Source organism: Oryctolagus cuniculus, chromosome 10, assembly GCF_964237555.1.
Source record: "Oryctolagus cuniculus chromosome 10, mOryCun1.1, whole genome shotgun sequence".
NCBI classification, from domain to species: Eukaryota; Metazoa; Chordata; class Mammalia; order Lagomorpha; family Leporidae; genus Oryctolagus; species Oryctolagus cuniculus.
The window spans coordinates 110737461-110755552 of record NC_091441.1 but is presented as its reverse complement, the minus strand read 5'-3'; the positions used below and the strand labels follow the sequence as shown (position 1 = coordinate 110755552).

At 53.8% G+C, this 18092-nt stretch overlaps 1 protein-coding gene across 1 annotated transcript; it reads right to left on the bottom strand.

Annotated features, from left to right (window-relative positions):
- Positions 1-899: 899 nt before the first annotated feature.
- On the bottom strand, positions 900-16924 carry SEC61A1 (SEC61 translocon subunit alpha 1). The gene is made up of 12 exons (XM_051851785.2): positions 16755-16924; positions 16422-16489; positions 13637-13702; positions 13473-13551; positions 12372-12503; positions 10397-10506; positions 9982-10135; positions 6982-7142; positions 5307-5504; positions 4563-4754; positions 4237-4313; positions 900-3056 (listed from the first exon to the last, which is right to left on the bottom strand). Exons 1-12 carry the CDS (start codon positions 16759-16761, stop codon positions 2870-2872), a joined length of 1431 nt encoding a protein of 476 aa, XP_051707745.1. The 5' UTR covers positions 16762-16924; the 3' UTR covers positions 900-2869.
- Between the last annotated feature and the right edge of the window lie 1168 nt (positions 16925-18092).

Below are 18092 nucleotides of genomic sequence, written 5' to 3'. Positions count from 1 at the left end.
GGGGGCAAGACATCATTCACGGGCTGTACAAAATCAGCAACTTAAAAACTGGACTGCTATAGATTTACTGAATTTCAAGTTCCACTTGTGGTTGCCTTGGCAGGCCCAGACCAAGTGATTCTGTGGGCCTTATGTGGCCCGCCGGGGTGATGTCTCCCACCCTTGTATGGAGATCTCTCCAGAGGGAGGTGTTGTTGGTTTACTCAGGCCCCTTCTGTTGGACATTTAGTTGGTCTTAGCCTTACTGAGCAGCAGACAGAGGGAGTGCAGGGAAGAGGCAGCTCTGTTCCATCTGCGCAGGGCTTTCATAATGCTTGCTAACTGGGAAGAGTGTGACAACCCAGAGGGTTGGAGGCAGGGAGTGAAGTGGGCACTGCTCTAGTTAGGAGCGCCCTGGGGCTCTCCGGATCCAGATGCTGGAAGTTCAGGCTGGCTCCCAGATGATCCTGGAACGGCGCTACATGCCTTTGTCTGGAAGCCATGCTTTCCCCTTGGCCATGGGCCATGCCTCGGGGGCTGAGAAGGGAGGCAAAGGTGTGGGGCCACAGGCTCCCTCTGCCAGGGGCTAGGGGTGCTGCCTCTGGAGGCCTCAGGGTCCCCACAAGACAGTGGTGGGCACTCTGCCTTCCCAGGAGAGCCCCGTAGCAGCTGCAAGGCTGCACCAGCCCTCTGGCTTTGGCAGATCAGTCCCTGTGTGTTTCACTTCACCAGGAAGTGTGACCACGAGGCTGTCATCACCACCAGGCACAAGTGTTCCTGGCCAAATGCCTCTCTGAGGAGGGAATTTCCACCTGGTGGAGGGAAGACCCACGGAAATGTGCCGTCTGACACACCCAGAGGTCTAAGCCTTATGCTGTTACTGGGAATACAACCTAATTCAAAAAGAGAACATGACCAAGTAGCTTGTAAAAAGTTGGCTTTATTTGTCACTTATTCACCGTATCTCAGTTAAGCCATTTTGGCGTCCACAGTGACAGTCCCCTGGAAGCAGGGGTCAGCCCCTGCCCACCCACACACTGAACATCAACCAGAGGGCGCGAGCCCGGGCCGCACACGGCCCAGCTGGATGGTTACAGCAGCAGGCAGGATGGCAGGGCTCCTCCCGAGGCCTGGCGCGCTCTGGCCCACGGTCACGCTACCCCTCGCCAGAGCCCGCGGCAGCCCCAGGGCTGGCTGGGAGGGGCCTGCTGCTCTGAGGCAGCCACAGAGGGCAGGAGTGGGAGGACCCTGCAGAGGGCGGCGCCAGGTCTTACGAGCTCCCGGCTGCTCAGGACTGGGTCTAGACAAGGCCACGTGTGGTATGGTGTTGAGTCCTGGGCTGTGGTTGAGTCCACTTTGTGGTGCCACTGACTTGCCAGGTGGCTTTAGGCCAGTCTGCTTCCTGGTCAGCACTGCCAGTGAGGTCTCCTGGGAAGCCCCAACCCGACTCAGACAGGTAAAAAGTAATCGTGACGGGGCTGCGCGCTGCTGGGGGGGCGTCTCCTCCATGGCTGCACTTGCCGCCAGGCTCCCTTCTTAGAAGGGGCATCCTCCACGAGAACACCCTTGGTCCCCCAGTATCTAAGGCTCACTCAGCCTTAGGTCCCCCAGTATCTAAGGCTCACTCAGCCTTAGGTCCCCCAGTATCTTCGTCCCCAGCCTGCTGCCCTCACCAGGCAGCACTCGGCTCCCACCAAGGGCCTCCGTGAAAGCCGAGACCTGGGTCCCCAGCTGTCACTGACTGCAGACCCAAGTGCGAGTCTGCAGGTGGAAGCTGGGGCAGCGTGAGAACCCAAGCTCTAGGAACCTGACTTCCCCAGTGAGGAGCCGCCTGTGTGCTCCCGTCTCTGCCAAGTCCGCGGACCTGGAGAGGGGCTCTGGCATCTCCTGATGCACTTGCGTTTGGTCCCGAGCACCGGAAGACAATTCTAGAATAACGGTAGGGGCTCTGTATAGAGAGAGGGAGGCAGCCCAAGAACTGCTGCTTTCCTTTGGTGCCTGCCTGCTGCCACGGCCTGTCCCCTTTCTAGGGGACAGTGGGTACCAGTAGTGTAGCCACGAGGAGACAATTCCAGGACAACTGGCAGAAGCCGGCCGGCCGGACGCACGTCGCTGCAAGGGCCCTCCACACAGACATGTGACTCGCCTGGCCAGGCTCCACTTGGTACAGCTGCCGAACCCTGACCTGGCTCCAGCGGAGGCGACATGAGCTGACCAGAGATGGTGCAAACAAGCAGCCTGCTCTCAGCCTCAAGGCTGGAGGAGCCAACAGCACACACATGGGAAACCAACGGATGGCCCAGTGTCCTCTGGGAAACGTGTCCGTCTTTTGGAAGAAGCTCTGTGCTTAAAAAACCGTGTAAAAGGGACAACAATGGTGTCTTACAGAGAACAGTCTGAAGCCAGATATTCCGGTCCCTGACTGAAGGAGACCCGGCTGTGAGGTTCCCCACTTTTACATCCTCAGCAACACGTGATCCCCCACTTCCCACGCTACTGCCAAAATGAAACGCTGACATTTCAGGGTTTGTGCTTCCAACCAGAACCAGCAACTCCCTTTGTGGGGGGCGGCACTGAGAAGATGCCAAGGCTAAAGCAAACGTTCCTGGACGCTTGGGGACAATCATTCACCATTCCCACCTCTGGCAATCAGCTGAAGGAAAACTCACTTCTACAGTTCGTTTTGCCAATGCCAGAATAAAAGAGCAAAATTTCAAATTGGAGAATGTCTAGCACTTTACACAGTGGAATGAAGGAATATGAAATTAAAAAACATTAATAAACAAAGTCCAAATGCCACAGCGGTGCTCTCCTGTGAGAAGAGCGCCCGTCTCTAGGCAGTTCCGGAGCGCGCGGCCTCGGCCTCTCCCGGTCCCTGAGGAGATGTGGCTCAGAAGAGAAGGGCCCCCATGCTGCCGACCTCACTCTGCTCCTTGACGAAGATCTCAAAGTACTGGTAGATGATTGTCACCGCGAGCAGGATTCCCGTCCCAGAACCAATGGCGCCCAGGAAGTCGGCCAGGACTGAGAGGGCCCCGATGCACAGCCCCCCGAAGGCTGCAGCTGTGGGGATGTACCTGGGGGAGTGGGAGAGGGTGAGTGAGGCCCCCAGCTGATCTACCCCTAATCTGAGATGCAGAAAAGGGCTGGATGGCCCAGCAGGTTCACTTGTGGCTAGCAGCCCCAGAGGCCACCCTGCTGCCTCCTTGAGACTTCATGTGCTGTCCCACCCGAACGTCATGGAGCTGCATGGTCCACCAGCTGGCCCCATGTGGCTAATGGTCCCGAGCGAGATGATGTGGAAACAAGACTGTGAAGCATCTCAATGTGACTTCTCCTTCAACTACAAGTTGAAATGATGCTCTGGATACACTGTATTAGTATGCATATAATTTAACCGACTTTTCAGTTTCCTAACATGTCTACTAGAGATTTTTAAAATTTATAAATGTGACTTGTATTATTTCTAATGAACAGTGCTAGACTAGGAGAATGGATGCAACGGACTGCTGTCCCTGCGAGGGATGTGAAATGCATGACTGGGGCTTTTTGTGTGGTTGCTTCTTCAGCAGAGAGGCCAGCAAGCTATGGCCCATGGGACAAGTTGCCTGACACCTGATTCTGCCAATAGTTTTGTCTTTGATTTCAAGTGACAATGGATAAGCAGTGACAGCCACTATGTGGCTGGAAAAGCCAGCAACACTCACGCTGCCACCCACCCTGCCCAAGGGGCAGCTCCATTCCCTGTGACAAAAGCAGCCAACAGACTGCTGGGAAGGGAGCACCCCTCCTCAGCTCGCTGCTCTCCCTCATGTGGCCACCACCCTCCCACCTCTGGCTCCTGCCTCTCTCATCTGGCAGCCTGACCTTCCTCCCCACTTCAAAGGACATCAGCCTCTTCTAGGCCCAGCTTCTACAACCTCAGGCCCTCACCTGTGCTCAGGCCAGGACCCGGCTGCTCCCTTCAGCATCCCACGGGGATGAAGAGAGGTGAGGGCCACTACAGCCTGCACCGCACTCAGGGCCTTGCCATACCGTCCTGTACCCGCCTCTGGCCACAAGCTCCCATCTCGCCACCCTCAGAGGGGGCCTCTGCAGCTTCACTTTACTTTGTTCAGCAGTGTCTGGCACTTAGCAATTTCCCAAGTGTTTCTTTCCACAGGGACCTTACTGTTCAGTGACCGAGGATGAGACCCAGCTGTGTAAGAAAACAGCGCAGGTGCAATAATGGGAGGTCAGGGACTGGGCTGCACTTACCGATTGAGCTCGTGGACCATGGACGTCTCCCGGTGGCCTCTCATCACCATCTGCTGCTCCTTCAGCTGCTTTGCAACCTGCAGGGCACCAACCAGAGGCGTGCAGGCAGTCATGTGACACTACACAGGGCAGATTTCCTTCCCCAGCCCTAACACTATTTACAGAGAGAATCTGAGGGCTGCCACAAGGAAGTCACGTGACAAAGCCTGGTGCTGATAGGCTGCTGGCCCTGCCTGCTTCTGAGCTGGCTCTCACAGGAGGAGGTCAGAGTCAGTACCCCTCATGCCAGCAACAACCGAATCTCAGACGTCTGTACTCCTACTTACATCTTTGGCAGAAGAACCCGAGACCTCAATCCACGTTTTGGAGAAGAAGGCGCAGGAGCCCAGCATGAAGACGATGTACACAACGGCATGGACGGGGTCCTCCAGCACAGAGCCGAAGGACTCGGGAGGAGACAGGTAATAGCAGAGGCCACCCACGGGGTAAGCGCGCGCCGGGCCCCCGGAGCTGGTGTCCTGCAAAGCACCAAAATGCCTGTGAAGGCTGTTTCTTGCTTTAAATATACAGACTTACACTTATTCATTCATTTTATTTGAAAGGCAGAGAGAGAAAGAGACAGATGGAGAGGTATCTTCCACCCACTGATTCACCCCAAAATGGCTGGAGCTGCGCCAGCCAAAGCCAAGAGCTGGGAACTCCATCTGGTTTCCCATGTAAGCGGCGAGTGCGCAGACTACCACCTGCTACCTCCCCGGAGCATTAGCAGGCAGGTGGAGCGGATGCAAGCCCGGCACTCTGCTGGGGAGGCGGGCACCTCGGGGGGCACCTCAACTCTGCACCACACCTCTGCCCTGTGGCGTTGTTTCACTGAACTTCAGTGCCAGCACAGAAAGACAGTTCTGAGCAAACCAAAGAATACCTTTTAGTCAAGCAATTTCCTTGCTAAAAACAATTCGCAACATGCTGAATTTGTAAAAGGCACAATTAGAAAATATCTCTGGGTAACATGATCTGGTCACAAGCAAGAACCACTGCCGAAAATAATTCTGTGCACAGAGTGTACTCACAGACCAGGTGCCCAGCAGGCTAACCAGCAGGTTGCCGCTGAAGCGCGCGGACAGCATCTGGGAGATGACGTACAGGTTGGACACGAGGGCGGACTGCAGGATGATGGGGATGTTGGAGGTGTAGAAGAGCTTGATGGGGTAGGTGTTGTACTGGCCGCGGTAGCGGGCTGACTTGATTGGCAGGTCCACTCGGAAGCCCTGAGAAGCCAAAGAGAACAAAAACGCTGGTCACTGCTCAGTGCTGCCAGTGCTCAGAGAAAGATGGGGTGGGGGTGCTCAGGTCAGCCAGGAGGGAGGTGGTCTGGGAGAGCATCTGGGAGCTCACGCCCTTTCACTGCCCACCGCTGCCAGCACTGTTACGTGGGCACACAGGCAGGGCAGTCCCAGAAAGCCTGGGTTAAAAATGGGCTAAAACGCAGCATACTGGTATGACCCCACTTTTATAAAAACCAAGTTACCACATGGTAGCCACACCCATGTGGATACACAGAGAAGCCCGCAAGGGCACACACCCAAATCCCAACAGTGCGTCTCCCGGCCCTGGGCCGGGGCCACTACATCAGCCTCATGCCACCGAGCGGGCCTGGGGTTTGATCCTGAACAGGAAAGCCTAATGTGCCACGAAAGCAACCCCCGTCTCTGAGATGTCGGAGAACACTCCTTTTCAGCACTTTTATAACTCTCGGTACCTAAGAGGGCGCAGCCTCAGAGCACTCCAGTGACAAGTTCTTAATGCTCCGACGGCCACACCTGCCAAGCCCCCGACGAGTCTGCTGTGATTCAGACACCTGACTCAGTCCTAGTAGCGCGGACAGGTTGATTATTTGGTCAAGTAAAAGCATGTGGTCGGTACAATGACCTCCTCACAAACGCCACACTGCTTTGCCGCGTCTCCTCCTTTCTCAATAAAAACACATGGCGTGGACAATCACAGAGTACAAAAGACAAGCCAGTGCACAGCCTCGCAACTACCGGATCAGGTCTCTTATCCAGAAGTTAGGGGGACTGATAATTTCCACCTTCCTCTCGAGAGGAAGAGCCTGTTCCTGGATGAATACACTGCCCACACACCCTCTGTGACTACGCCGCTGAAGCAGCAGGCGTTTCAGAGCCTGCTTCCTTTTCACTTCTCCTCAACTAAGAACTCAAACAGCCAGCCCTCTGCGTCCGTGGGTTCTGCGTCCGTGGATTCAAGCAACCACGGGTGGAAAATACTAGAAGAAAATCGTCTACCAGATACGCACTTTCTTATTTGTTAAACAATACAATCTAAAATACTTAAATCACACTTGTATCAGGTATCATATATGAGAGGATTTCATGCACACAAGGGGATAACTGTAGTTAAATGCGAATACTGTGTTATTTTATACACGACACTTGAGCAACTGTGGGCTTTGGGGATCCTGAAATCCATCCCTCGTTAATATATCTCATCTGTATATCTCATCTGCTGGCAGGCCAGCCAAGGGAATGTGATTTCAGAAATGTGAATTCTGCTTAGTTGGCTCAAGTTCCCATGATGCAGTGAATACACTGTGTGTGGCTCGAGTGCCACCTCCACATCTCCATATTGTGATGACGTGGCAACCCCCAACACAGGGATGCACAGAGGCAGGCACCCAGAAACGCAAACCCAGGCCCCCACGACTGCCTGTGGCCAGTTCTGACGCACCTGGAAATAGATGACCACTGCAAAGACAAAGATGGTGGCGATGAGGTTCATGAGGTTGGGCAGGTTCTGGCGGTAGAACGCCTCTCGGAGGGCTCGCACCTTGTCTGTGCGTGTGGCCAGCAGGTGGAAGAGGGCGATGATGGCACCTTCAAATTCCATCCCTGTTTGTGAAGCGGGGGACAAATGTGGTGAAGGGACAAACAGCATTGCCTCACAGTGCAAATTCTGCTGTTCCAGGTTGGCACAGCTCTAGTCCCATGAAGGCTGGCCACGTGTGCCCCTTGTCCTGGCAGGAAGTGGATGCCATTTCCAGAGACCCAGCTCTGTGGGCGGGGCAGGCAATGTTATCGGGACTGTGAGGAGCATGAGGTACACCCTGGGATGTTTTCCTCAAGTTTCTAACAGATGACAGCTGGATGCACCTGCTGCCTCTGCCTGGACCACTCAGAGACGGCATCAGGCAGACACCTAAGCAGCACCGCTGCTGACCACCGCAGCCATGGGAGGTGGCCGAGCTGGGGGAGCACCGTCTCAACTGTCCGGGCTTCCTCACCTCACTTGTGGTGATCTCTAAGGCCTCACCCTCCCCACCTTGTAGCCTATGGGACAACACTGGCCTGTCTCCCTGCCTTGCAGGTTACAGGGAAGCTAGTGCCGGGGAAGGAAGGAAACTATTCATGCCCCACTCCCCCAGTTCTGATCTCACCTTGTTCATTCTGCTCTGGCTACAGATGCTGATCCTGGAACCCAGCAGGTGCATTTCTACCTCAGGGCCTTTGCTCCCGCTGTGTCCCTCCCTCATCTCTCAGAACTTTACTCCACTGTCAGTGAGGCCTTCCTTGCCTGCCCAGACTCACAGAGCAGCAACTTCCCCGGGAGTTCCGCCTTCTTCTGCTTGGTTTTGCTCCAGGGTCCCTGTGGCAGCAACTGACACACAACGTGTGCTTTATTTGCTCTGTCTCCCCAGTGTCTACAGCAGCACCTAGTACTTACTGAATACATGAGGTATTTGTTGGAAGGAAGGTAGCTAACGGCAGTGCCAGGCTTAGGCCATAACTCTTCTAATATCTATCTTCTAATTTTTTAATTATTTCTCAAATTCACTACCTGCTGAACCTTTGGGAGAAGTTTCTAGGTGCTCGAGGGACTTCAGGAGCAAGGCTGTTCTGTGCCTGAGCTGTCCCTGCTGATTCCCTGTTCGAGATTGTTCTCAATGTCCAGCAAAAGCAACGGAGGGTCCACTCAACAGCCCCTACCTGTGTGTCAGGCCAAGGGCAGCTCAGCTCCAGGCACAGCTGGAAGGCCAGCCTTTCCCCGCGGCCCTGCACACCTACCCGCCCTTCCCTGGGGTGGGTCCTGGTGACTCCACTGTCCTCCCTGCTGCTCCGCAGCCAGCACAGTGCTCCCTCCAGTGCCATGGACCACCCACACACAGGAAACTGGGCAACCTCCTCCCCAAATGCACCTCTGCTCCAGCCACCTCCCAATGGCCGATGGACCCTGTGACACGTTTACTTCAAAGTTTCTCACAGCCCTGAATGTGCCTCCTGTGTCTCCTCTGTTGCGTGTTCTCCTCTTGGTGCCCTGACTCCATGCTTCTGCCAGGCTGGCTGGCCAAGACCAGAGCAGTGCTGCATTCACTGGACTGCCATCTGCGCCAGTCTTCCAGAATGGAGCAAATCTTTCCTTCCAGCCACTACTCCTGTCACTCAGTGCCCTGTTCCAGGACGGCGTGTGAGCTTTGTCCAGCTGCTGCCAGTCTCCTGGGCCTTCCCTGACTGCCCTACCTTGGCTTCCACTCCTATATTACTTCCTTCTAGCTCAGGTTTCCCCCAGGGCCAGGGACAACCAGGGTTATCACCAAACACCTGAATCCAACTGCACCTCGATCGTCCTGCCTTCTCATATTCGACTCTGCAAAATCCATGCCTTCGGTTCCCTAGCTTCTCCCAATTTGCCTTGGATTTCCTAAAACACTAGGAAATGCTCAAGGCAGTAAACTCTGAGCTCATTCATTCTAAGGCTCCCCAAGCGTCTCCCCGCTCAGGTGTACTCCCTTCTCTGGAAGGCACAGGTGGCCTTCACTTGTCCTGGGACTCATTTTTGGTCTCAGTGAAGAGAGGATATGGTCTCTGGAAGCCAGGGACAATTTCCAGCACTCAATTCCAAGAAAACACTCAAACGTACACAAACATTTCTCATGGGACTCTTCTGAGTAACATATTTAGCAACAAAAACTGCCTGCTCTCCTTTTCTATCAAGTCTTGTTCTAAGGCTTCCCTTACGTGTTTAGAAACCTTTGTTACAAACACCCCAACACAAGACTTCTCAGTGGCATTATTGGTGGATACAATGGAGCATACCAATATCTGATCTGATTTACTGTTAGGTATTATGTAAATGGAAAAATTCGCCATCATACAATTTCATCTTGTTGCTCATTTCTGCTGGTGCCCGAGGCTCCACAGGGCAGGAATATGCCCAAAGCCCACACAACTAGCAAGAACAGCCAGGATCTGAACCCAGGTGGTAAACAAACCCGAGTCCAGGCTGCTCTCACAAGGTTGTCCCTGCATGCACGACTGGGTGCTCGGGGTTAGTAACAGCATCTTCTGAAACGTAATCTGCTGGGAGTGACTGTAAAGGATATTTAATGTTAACAAGTCAAAAAAACTACCAAGTACTTAAATATCACAAGATAACTGGTTAAAGTAAATATGACTTCATCCTTCCATTACAAGTTCATGCTAAGAAAAATCACGCAGAAAATTATTCTAGCACACCAAATGCCCATGAAATACTCTTAATAGAAAAAATGCAAGTTAGGCAGCATTAAGTGTATGAAGCCATCTGTGTTTACAAACATGCTGCAGGTGCACACAGAAAGAGCCAGAGGTGCAGCTCCAATGGGACTGTGGGACGGGGAACCTCCGCCTTCTGCCTGGTCCACGTCAGTACTCGTGACGGCACTGTGTCACCAGGGCAGCTGAGGGCTCTTACCTCGGCCAGTGTTGACAGTCGTGGGGCTGAATGCCTTCCATACGATGGTCTCACAGATGTTAGTTGCAATGAAGAGGGAGATACCAGAGCCTAGGCCATACCCTTTTTGCAGGAGTTCATCCAAAAGCAAGACAATTAAGCCAGCAACAAAGAGCTGTAAAATTTAAAAAGTCACAAAGGTAAAGAATCTGACACTGTGTACCTGTCCCCAAGGACACGGTCCCCCCCTTCAGTCCGTGGGCCCTCTGACGGACACGCTGAAGGCAGGGTTGGAGCTCACCCTCAGCTGCGCAGAGCAGCTGCAGAGCCCCCTGCCTCCGCTGGATCCAGGCAGGCAACCCCGGGGTACCTGGCTTCCTCTCAGTTTGCTGTTTGAGAACTGTTAGTCAGGAGGGGATGTTAACGTCATAATTACCTGAATGGTGATTAACAGGCAGATTCCAGCCCCCATCTCGGAAGGGTCCCCGTACATTCCTGTCATCACATACACGATAGACTGGCCAATGGTGATGATCATGCCAAACACTAGAAACCAAAGGAAACCCGTGTTCGCAGAGTGGGACGTCACTCGGCAGCACAGGAAAGTCTGCACGCTCCTCAACGCCAGGTGGAGGGGGGCCCAGAGGTGGAAGCACTGATGCCCCCAAGGGGTGTGGGTGGGGAAACGTCAAACAGCCACAGTGTCACATCTCAACTGTCCCTAAATTCACTTCCCTTCCAGAAGCAGGAGGAGTAAGAGGTGAAGCATGGCAAACTTGGCTGTTACACAAGGCAGATGAGGGAACAAAATCAGCTCAAGGTGACAGCAGAGACAACGAAGTGGTCACCATGAGCAGTAGCACATTCGCTGTCAGGTCACTCGGGAGCCGAGCGGTTCTTAAGGGGACTGACTACGCTGCAGCTGACCACGTGGGACCAAGACTGAGCCTAGAGTGTTACCTCCACGACGGAGCAAACCATTCTCTCATCTGCACCCACAAAACCATCAGCTTGGTTTCTAGTTCCACTGACTCTTCTTCCAAGTACCTTTGGCCTAAGAAAACTTTCATTTTTTGTGGACTGTCTTCCTGCTGTATTTCACTGCCAGGCACAATGAGGTTCACACATTTTATTGGGTTCTTAAGTAAGGTTTGGACTTCAGGTGAAGTTTCTCTGCTTAGTCTGCTACATAAACTAAATTTTACTTCAGGTGCTGGCACTGTGGTGTAGTAGGTTAAGCCTCCACCTGCAGCGTCAGCATCCCATATAGGCGCCAGTTCGAATCCTGGCTACTCCACTTCTGATCCAGCTCCCTGCTAATGGCCTAGGAAAGCAGAGGAAGATGGCCCCAGTCTTTGGGCCCCTGCACCCACATGGCAGACCTGGAAGAAGCTCCTGGCTCTTGCCTTTGGATCAACCCAGCTTTGGCTACTGTGGCCATTTGGGGAGTGAACCACTGGATGGGAAATGTCTCTCCCTCTGTCTGTAATTCTGCCTCTCAAATAAATAAATAAATCTTAAAATTTTTTTTTCTTTACTTCAAAGTGCTCATCAAATACAGTCCCAATTGGAGTTTTTCCAAAGTGCTCAGTAACAGTGAATTCTTAAGGCAAAAAAAAAATTGTATGAGCAAAGAGAAAGAGACTAATTTGTGCTTTTGAAAAAAAACCTGCATGTATATTTGAAATTCCGATTTGTGTCTGAAACAGGCAAATCCAAATGAGATGAAGTTCTCAATTACTTGCCACACTAACTTTAGATATCTGTAAGACATGCTGAGGTAGAACTGAGAATCTCATTTCCGAGTAATACAGTTAACTGAGGCTGACCATGGTTAATTCTGATGACCGTCACTGTGAACAACGACACCGTTGTCACTCCTCCTATTTACAGAGGAAGAAGCGGAGACTCCAGAGATCTCGTCTCGTCTTCCCCGTATCACAGAACTAGGAAGTGGCAGAGCTGAACTGCGAGGATCACCCTTCCCCTCAGTTAAATCCTTTTAAAAGCCCGGAAGAGAGAACACAGTAACCGCTATGTGGTGCTGAGCACTGAGAGCGCAAGTACTCAACTCCATCCTTACAGTTCTGAAGGTGCCAAGTGGCAAGGACATTGTGGCCCTAGAGGGGAGACCTCCAACCCCTACTCCTTCCACTTCAGCGTGCAGCCCTGGGGGCATCCCAGAACCTCTGCCCTGCCCGCCCTGCCCTGCCCGGCACACACGCAGCACTGGCCCCTCTGCCCTCCCAGGAGTGCTCTCTTGCATTAATACACACCAGAGAGCGGTGCAAGGTTGGTGGGCCAGGAGGTCACAGCACCCCGGGCAAAAGTGTTTTGATGCCCCAAACTCTGTAGCAAATTCAAGTTCTCCGTTATAGATTATACCAGAACATTATTACAGTCTTTCTTACACTTCTGGGCTCCGTTGAAGAGAGCTCTGTCTTTTGGAGTGTCTCCAACTTCGATGATCTTAGCACCAGCCAAAAGCTGCATGATGAGGCCAGAGGTGACGATGGGAGAGATACCCAGCTCCATCAGTGTGCCTTGAGGAGAAGCGGAGCAAAGCACAGCCAACATTAGCTTGCCACAGCAAACATTATTTGGGGGAAAGGAAAACGAACGAGCAAAATTTGACAGGGCACGGCTTAGACAAGTTCCGTGTCATTCAGTGTGCTAGCAGCATTTAACGCAGACAATAACCCCGAGCGTCAGTGAACTGGGTGTCACGCACTTCACTCTGCAGCCTGCCAGGCAGCGTCTTACTCTGCCGAGGAAGTCACATGGCAGCTAACAGATCGCTGCATTTAAATTCACCATAAACAGCTTCATTCTGGCTTTACAGAGATAAGAAAGGTTTGTCCCTTCATCAGTTAATAAAATATCTGGATAACATTCAAATAATTTCCAGAGTCTGCAAAGGGGGCCTGTACAATTCTATCTAGCTGTGAATAAACGTCTACTTCACATTATGCTAAAATGAGCTCTATTTCCAACTGATTTGGAATTTAATTTGAACTCATTGTAAAAGAGTTAATCAAATGCAGTATCAACAGACTCATTCGCAATCCTCCTCACTGCCCACAGGTGCCTGGTTGGAGCAGACAAAACACGGTTCTACATTTTTTGACAGATACATGGAACCTATAGATATAAAGATGCGGCTGAGAAACAAATTACGCAGTCTACAGAATGTTATCAATGAAAACGGCATCATCCCAGGTATTCATAAAATATTGTTTCCGGCAGGCTGTTTTATTCTCTGCAACGTAGACTTATCTTGTTATTACAGGTTTTGTGTAGCATTCAAACCCAATCCAGACACGACGACGCCTTGGTGCTGAACTCGGCACGTAATGAGGCTATTCAACACGGCACAGGAACGCTCCACGCGATTTTCTGAGCCACGTGTTTTCACACTCTCGGCTCTCTAGGTAAAGCCAAGCCTTGTAACTGAACTAAATGAGACTAGTCACGACCACGCTGCACCAAGAAAGGCAGAGAAAGAGGCCTACCTCTGTTCGAGGCCAGAATCACTCTCATCCAATAGAAAGGGTCGGCAGAATCGGAAGACATGATACCAAACAGGGGAATCTGCAGGCAACGAGAACCAAGTCGGCAAACTGTTCCGGCCACGCAGACTCCCCGCCCCAGCCGGCCGCGCGGGGCCCGGGTTTACCTGGCAGCACACTAGGAAGATGAAGAGGGTGATGGCTGTCCATAGCACCTTCTCCTTGAACTGGATCTAGAGAACAGAATGCATTGCAGCCAGCAGTTAGTTTCACAAGCAGATTCCCACAAACGGACTTTTACCAGGCCCCTGTCTTTGATCACCAAAGACAAACCCGGAACCAAACCTAGGCACCGCGAGTATCACAGGGGCATGGGGCAGAGCGCCGCACGGGCATCACGCCAGCCTCCACGCCACATGGCGCTGACATCTCACAGAGAAAACGAATCCTAGGAAGGTGACTTGCTTCGAATCCCACAGCTGAAGTGAATGCTACACTACCAGTTTAGGCCCAGGAGCAAAGAAATGCCACATCCCAGATGCCAAACCCACAAACCTTTAAACACACGGGCAACCTTTCATTTCAGGTAACAAAATCGTGTTCTGCTGTCAACTGGATGACATTTGGGATTGTTCAAGCGTAGTTTCCAAGACTTATGGGTCACACAATCTAATAAACTATACTGGGAGAGGGCAGGGAGAGTTACACACTTCATGTCCTCACTCACTTCCACTAAGATCTGATCACGAAGTTTCCCATCTTCTCAGCTGTGTCAGCCAGAGAGGCGACCAGAACCACGGTACGCAGGCATCGTGGCACAGCGGAGTAAGCTGCCTGTGCAATGCCCACATCCACTCACACCAGAGTGCCTGGTTTGCGTCCTGGCTACTCCGCTTCTGTTTCAGCTTTCTGCTAATGCACACCCTGGGAGGCAGGACGATGCTCAAGTACGTGGGATCCTGCCTTCGGCCTGGCCCAGACCTCGCTGCTGTGGGAATCTCAGGAGCGAATCCGCCGATGGAAGACTCCTGTGTACTTTCTCCTGCTGTCACTCTGCCTTTCAAATAACTAAGTCTTTAAAAAAATTTTTACCTGACTACTAAGTATTGGAAAAGTGTGAATCCCCACCCCCGGCGCCTCCCTCCGTAGTGGAGTGGGAACTGGAGTCTTTGCCTCTCTGCGACTGCCACTGCCTACACCCCAAGAACGGCTTCAGAGGGCGCCACCCGAGAGCTGTGCAGCCTGGGCATTGTGAGACGGAAACTGACAGCCTTCAGTGAACAACACTGCAGCGTGAACACGTGAGAGGAGGAGACCTCTACGTGGGCGCCGAGTCAGTGTCCTGGCGCCCTGCGTGGAAGGCGCAGGCCTCTCCGTACCAGTCCACAGCAGGCAGGTCAGGTACGACGCGCATTTCACACCCGGCACTCCACACGGAGCTGGGGGAGGCACAGGACTCCCGCCTTCCCCGTGAGGAAGCCCTTTCCCAGCTGTCGTCCCCACCATACCAGAGAAATCAGAAGTCAGTCAAGGGACCCAACACCATTTTAGACGGACCAGCAGTGAAATCACTCATTATTGGCCAAAAAAAAGTAGACAGCTTTGTCAAGACTGCAGGATACAAGCACATCTCACAACAAAACATGAGTCTCTCCACCCTGTCCGGCCTCTCTGCCTCTTAAGGAGCTGCTAAATCCAGCCAAGCCAAGCCCCAGTGCTCCCCCTCCAAGGGACAGTCCCCACACCACTCTAATCCTGCCCCTCCCTTTTCACTGATCTCCCAGGGCTCCCCACCTACCCTCTACACTGTCACCATGAACTACACCTAACACCTCCCCTCTAAACACACCAGTCTTGCAAACTCTCTGTCAGTCGGTAATTTCTTTTGCCTGCAATTCCTTTCCACTCCCTCCAGGAAACTGTCCTTCTAAGCCACCGTCACACAGCCCCCCTTCCAGAATTAACCCCCTCCTAAGCCACTGGTACCTGCACCTCGCCCATTTCCCTTGTTCCACTTGCACTCAGTAACAAGGCCAAGGTTACATGGTTATAAAGAGGCCATATTAAAGGGTGGGACGGACACCTGCCTGGCTCCTCCACTAATACCATTCCCATCGTGGGGGGGCGAGGGAGTAGGGCCTTGCCAATCAACCCATCACAGGTAATATACATGTAGGCATTTATATAAAACCATTGTAACCGAAAAAGTAGGCTCCAAGAGCCCACTCCATGTGGATATCAATTACAGATGAACATATGTGAGTGTGTTAGGAACAGTCTGAGAAGAATGTGGGCACAAAATACTATTCATACTCCAACATATGGACCTAATGAAACTTTTCCTCCTTGTGTGACAGCTTTACTTTCATAGGCCCCCCTCTCTCTCTCTCTCTCTCCCTCTCGGCTGTAGCTGTGCAGAAATTCGGATAACGACTCATCACGGCTCTACATTTCTTCCTTGAATGTGCCTGCTCCGAGAAGCCCTCCACTCCACAAAATGCCTCTATCCTCGGAACTGTGACCACCTACACAAAAGGCACAGACCCGTGTGTACAGGCTGAAGGGACCGCTTTCTCCTTCCGCAGCCGACACAAAGGGCATTTCCCAGGGGGAAAAAAACCCAAGCCAGTCCTGCTCCTGCCGGAGGTAGAGAGGGGAGGGCACCGCAAGCCGAGTGTCCTAACTGAGGCCTTATTCATTCACACCCGGATCCATTTTGGGGACAGGGCACACCGGGGGCTTTGTTCACCGAGAATATCCAACAGAGGGGCTGGGAACAAAGCGGGCCGATGTCGGTGGCGCCGGCCCACCCCAGGACACACGGCCACTGTCCCGGGGGAAGCGAAAGGAGTCTCCCCATCCGGCGTGTCGAGGCCATCTTTAATTGTGCCCCAAACTTCCAGCGCCCGGTTGCAAGCAGCCTGCGGTTCGGAAGGCGACTTGGGCACTCACCTTCCTCTCTGGCTTCTGAATTTCCGGCAGGATGACACAGAAGGGCTTGATGACTTCCAGAAATTTGACTTGGATGGGAGAAAAACAAAAGAAGAGGAGTTAGGACGCAGAGCAACCTCCCGCGCTGTGCAGGGAAGCCGCCTGCCCCGGGACCAGCGGGAGCCGGCGGCGCCACGGGAGCAGGTGCGGCACGCGGGACCCCCGACGAGGGCCGAGAGTACCGGCTGCGCTCCGCCGGGGCCCGGACGGGCCGGGGCGAGGGGTCCCGAACACGCGAGGGACGGGATCGGGGGGGGTCCGATCGGTCCCGGGGCTGCCCCTCGGAGGACTCACTCGCCATGGCGGCGGCTGCTCCGGCTCGGCGTCCCGCTTGGGCTCCGCTCCGTTCCGAGTGAGGCGGCGCTGACCGCGGCCCAGCCTGCTCCGGGGCGCAGCGCCTTCGCTGAGAGACACGTCAGTGCTAGTCCCACGGCGAGCGGCGCGGCGCGGGGCGGGGCGGGGCCGGGGGCGGGCCGCGGGCCGCTTCCGCTTCCTGCCACGCTCGCCGGCCGGCCGGCCGCCGCGCCGTCTCCGCCGCGACCACAACTCCCGGCGTGCAGCGGGGCGGCCGCGGCCTGTCGGGAAGAGGCTGCGTAGCGCGGGGCACGCCGGGATGGGAAGTGTGCGGCTGCGCAGAGTAGGCAGCGGTGAGCGCGCTGGGAAGGGCTCGTCACACCTCAGTGGGCTGGGGCGGCGCGGACTCGCGGAGACACGGAGGCAGGCGCCAGGCGCTGAGTGCGTGAAGCGCTCTGCCGGTCGGCGGAGGCCCGGGGGCTCCAGCTCAGTAAAGTTAGCGAGCACCCGGTAGGCGCCGACCGGGGCGCCGGGTACGTGTGGAGAATCATTGTGTGCTGGATGGACGCACGCTGGTGGCACCGACGGAACAGCGCCGTTTGTTGGGTCATTCAGCAAACCCGAGACCTGTGCCGGGCCTTGGCCCCTGCCACCCAAGGACGAAGGGGCTGGGTTCCTAAAGAGACCTTAGGCCAGAGGAGGACCCAGGCAGCTCGGGGAGTCGCGCGGCCTGCTGGAGTCCAGGAAGGCTTCCCGGAGGAGGAGCTGGCCGCTTCTGGCGACGAGGAATTGGGGGGGAGGGTCCTGCGGGTCGGGCCTGGCGCTGGCTGCCCAGAGGCCGTGGGGGAAAGCCCTCTGGGGCCGAAGCGAGGCTGTGTGTAGAGGGACGGGTGGGGGTGGCATGTCTAATTGCAGAGGATGTGATAAGTAATCCGAAAGAGAGAGACGTTTTCTGCCGGGAGCCTTAGGAGGAGGAGAAGCTGGTAGATTTGTAGTGATGGTTACAGGATGAAGGTCCCTAGATTTGTAGTGATGGTTACAGGATGAAGGCCCCATTGATAATGGCCCGGCATCCTGAGAGCCTGGCCGAGGTCGCTCGAGGGGTTGTGGCCAAGTTGCATGTGTTGACAAACTAATTGCTTTAGGAGAATCACTACTTAGGACACTTTCGTGTCTTTAGCAGATTGTAATTCTTTGGAAAGTAGGTGTGCAGTGTTTTTATATTTATGCATTTAGGACTTTTATTATGTAGAAACCTAGAATTAGAGATGATAAAATCTGGGTTAAATTTTTGAACTTTAAATATAATAAATATGAATCTTGTTGACCTGCAGCAAC

Excerpts from the sequence above, each read along its gene's own strand:
- SEC61A1 (XM_051851785.2), bottom strand. Across the intron at positions 10,507-12,371 it reads CTTCAACGGAGCCCAGAAGT|TGTTTGGCATGATCATCACC; the intron begins GTAAGAAAGACT and ends TTTGGTTTCTAG. Across the intron at positions 10,136-10,396 it reads GCCTGTTAATCACCATTCAG|CTCTTTGTTGCTGGCTTAAT; the intron begins GTAATTATGACG and ends TAAATTTTACAG.